This window comes from Cyprinodon variegatus, unplaced genomic scaffold (genome assembly GCF_000732505.1).
Source record: "Cyprinodon variegatus isolate N-32 unplaced genomic scaffold, C_variegatus-1.0 Scaffold83, whole genome shotgun sequence".
Lineage (NCBI taxonomy): Eukaryota > Metazoa > Chordata > Actinopteri > Cyprinodontiformes > Cyprinodontidae > Cyprinodon > Cyprinodon variegatus.
The window spans coordinates 315230-319073 of NW_015150536.1; the positions used below are offsets into that span (position 1 = coordinate 315230).

General features: G+C 34.3%; 1 protein-coding gene across 1 annotated transcript in view; it reads left to right on the forward strand.

Moving 5' to 3' along the window:
- Positions 1 to 3844, forward strand: part of tnr (tenascin R) — a 240956-nt gene that overhangs the window by 210618 nt on the left and 26494 nt on the right. Inside the window, exon 24 of the mRNA XM_015373217.1 lies at positions 2876 to 3006. Coding sequence (XP_015228703.1) covers positions 2876 to 3006 — 131 coding nt within the window. The remainder of the gene's footprint in view (positions 1 to 2875; positions 3007 to 3844) is intronic.

Below are 3844 nucleotides of genomic sequence, written 5' to 3' on the forward strand. Positions count from 1 at the left end.
TTATTTTTAAGAGCATTGAAAGAGTATTAAAAGAGCATTAAATTAGAGTTACTTATTCCTGTATAAACCCTGTATAAGGTAAAGAGTTTTAAAAAGCCCCTAGATCAGATGGATTAATGATGGGAGGAGCACAGCACATTTTGTTTGTTAAAAATACCATTCAGTCACATTCTGACAAATAAACATGTGATCATTCTTCAATAATCATGTTTTACTTCTGTTCTTATCTGTCCAAATTTCTTTAGATTTTTCTGGAGGTACATAGAACAAACAGCCTTATACGGTGGCAGCCATTCAAATAGGCCCTTCCCAGGGAAATGCCATCCAAATGGCAGCCCCTGCCACTAGAGTGACCCCCTCCTTCCCCTGGGCAGCCATATTTTTTCACTCTGACTCCACCCTTTCACTGAACCACAGGGTGTGAACAGGAGATGATGCTTCTGTTTAGATCTTAATGTCCACAAATCATGACAGAAGGAATATTTTTGTACAAATATTGATTTATCAAAAAGGAATTGTAGGGGACAAGCAAAGGGCCCATCAAGGAAAGTGGGGAAATTTTGAATGACTGCTACTATAGGATAACAGGACTGGGGGGTATGATGTATGTCGAAATTTATTAGTCCAGCCCTGATTCAATCCCATGACATTCAAATTAATCCAAAAGATCTGTTTAATCTCTGGTTTTATTTGAACCCAATTCTAAAATGTTACATGTCTAGTATATTTTTTTTCTTTTTCTCTTGTTTGTTTAAACAATTAAAGTCAATTCTAACTCGACTTACTGTTATCATTCATCCAACCCTGTTATAATCAACTTTTTTACTGGCTACAACGTTTTACTTTTTGTTTAAAACAACACATATTAGATTAACGATGCTGAAGACTTGTAAAAAAAAAAACATTAAAATCATTATCCAATATTAACCTTAAAGAGTATTTTCATTAAGTACATTAAGTCACCACCTTCTACTTGACACTGAATACATTATAACTTCAAGTAATGAGGTGAAATAAACTTACGATATTTTACACAAGCAACAGGAAATAAAAAGACAGCTGGAAGAATATGTTTGAGTATCTTCAAGAGCTATAAAGGAATTAATTTCTCTCACTACAGGGTTAAATCTAAATAACAGAGAGCTTAATGTTTGAGTTTTTTCATGCTCAAGTTGGGACAACATGTAGATTAAGTGCTAAAAAACACAATATTTTGTGGCATACCTTCTGGGAACCCAAACCGTGCTGAATCTTGAAAACAACCCCTAAAAAAGCACTGAAGATATCTAAAGAGAAATCTCCTCACCTCTGTGCAGCCGCAGCTGTTTGGTAGGTCCATCAGTGGCTTTCCTTGAGTGATACAAATTATTCAGGTCAGGGCAGGAAACACCATTTTGCAGTGGAAACTTCTGTGTTTACACCTTGAAGCTTTCTCTCTCCAGTTGTTTTCCTTAGAAGAGATCACTCTGAACAAACTCTTTAAATAACACTTCATTATGTTTATGTCTTAAACAACAATAAGACAGGATGACATATTTTGACAGAAACTGTCATCTTAATTAGTCTGGAGAAGTTTCTCAGGGTTACAGAAGGCAGCGCTTACCAACCGGGCTCACATTTTGTTTGAGTGGCCTCGAATGACAGTTAAAGAAGCATTTTATACAACTACAGTATTTCACATGACCACATCATACATGTTTGTAAATGAGAAACATCCATGGCTCCAGCCTTATCAAAATATTACACTTTGCTTTAAGATAAAAGACACTGCTCTCTTTCCATTCCCAAACATTTGTTACATACATAATGAAGATAATTGTATATCAGGACAGAGGATCTGTCCTGATTAAATAAACTATTTGGAAAAAAAAAATTGTTGTGACATGCAACAGACAGGCATTATTAGGGTTTAACAGACTCAAACATCATGAATCAGAATAACCCTAACAACATGTACATACACATTTTTGTCACATAATAAAGCATAACACAATAAAGTTCCCATTTTATTCTAAATAAGAGCATTTTTACAGATTTGGAAATATTTGAGTGTTTAGTCCAACCCTTTCTTCTCTAATTCATTTAGTCATGCATTTTTCCCCACTGCGTTCATCCCTTATGCAACAAAGCACTCCCTAGATTTAACCACAAGCACTTGCTGAGTCGTCCATCCCGATCTCGCTGAACAAAAGTATACTGGTAGAAGAATAGCAATGTGCGTTCAAAGACAGTGCCATCAGTTGCATTGGAGCTTCTGTTGACAAACATTGTTGGGTGGAGGTGATGCAGAAAAATAAAGTTTTCAAATTAATAGCTTTTGCTACTGTCCAGCTTCCCTCCAGGAGGAATGTAATAAAACTTCGAAAGCTGTTATCTCCTTTAAGTAGCCTACTGCAGAGAGTGCCAACAATGGAATAGTCATATCCTCCTCAATATGTTTTTTTATATTTACATAAATTTGACATTGGAAAGCTCACGCTGCATCCTTTCGGGATCTATAAATTACTGCTTTGGCCTGATCTCTTCAAATTACTCTGCTGTGTGGTTTTTGCCTCTTTTAGAAAACTAAAACTAAAATTAGATGAATTCATCTTCAGCATGTTTTTTTTGTTTCAACATTAAGCATTACACCTTTTGCTTTAAAAAAAAATGATAAGATGTAAAGGCGTTCTATTTAAAACATAGAAATAATTACCCTTTTTAGGAGATCATTTTACAAATGAGTATTTCTGAATTATGCTTCTCAAGATTTTCAAAAACAGCTACATTGCTTAAAACGTAATATTGTATCTTTATGGAAAGTGCTAATAAAACTTTTATTTTATTAACTATATTTAATGTATATTACCGTATGTTGTTTCTTTTTCTTTGGCAGCCATGGATGCACCTGTGAACCTGACAGCCAGTGAAGTGAACCACCGCAGCGCTCTTATTTCCTGGCAGCCTCCAGTCGCAGAAATTGATAACTACATGCTGACTTACAAAACTCCTGATGGCAACCGTAAAGTAAGTTATGTCCTCCAGTTTCACTTAAAGTTTAACAAACATAAAATAATAATATATCTAAAAATATCTAAGGTCAAAATTACTGTCAAAGTTCAGTATTTGTAATACATAGTAGAATAAATCTAAAGATTAATGCATTTTTTAAAATAGAAAGTAAATAAAAACGTAAATGGCATCCAAGAACTGGGTTTATTCTGATTATTTCTACACATTGAAAAATTTGAGGTAAAAAATCCGATAAGCAGCTCTTCAATTATACACTAGACAAATATATTTATTTTTCACTCAAACTGGATGTGGGCTCTTCACTGACACTGACAGATTGTTTTTCACACCAAAGGGAGCCACATGAGAAAATGGCTTTCGGGGAGTAGTATCACTCTAATATGCCTCAGTAGAGATATTGTTAAATTTGATTAAGGGATTTGATGTGACTGAGCGATTGTAATGAAGTCCATTACTAAGAGCTTTTTGCTTTAATAAACACAGAGATCTGATATAGCAATGATCCACATTTTTTCTACCTCTTTTTAAAACATCCCTTAACCATGTCACTTTATACTGTAAGAGTGGACTTGATTGGAGATTATAAGACAAAAAAGTGTTCCCCTATCCTCTTTTTTCATCTTGCAAATGCACACTGAAATGACTGTTGTGTGAATAAATAAATATCCTCTAGCTCAGTGGAAAAAAAACCCTCTCTTTCTTTCTCTCTTTCTCTCTCTCAATAGCACACTGTCATATCTTCCTCAATATTTTTTTTTTTTTTTTATATATATATATATATATACTTCCACAAATTTGACATTGGAAAGCTTACGTTGCACCCTTTTGGGAT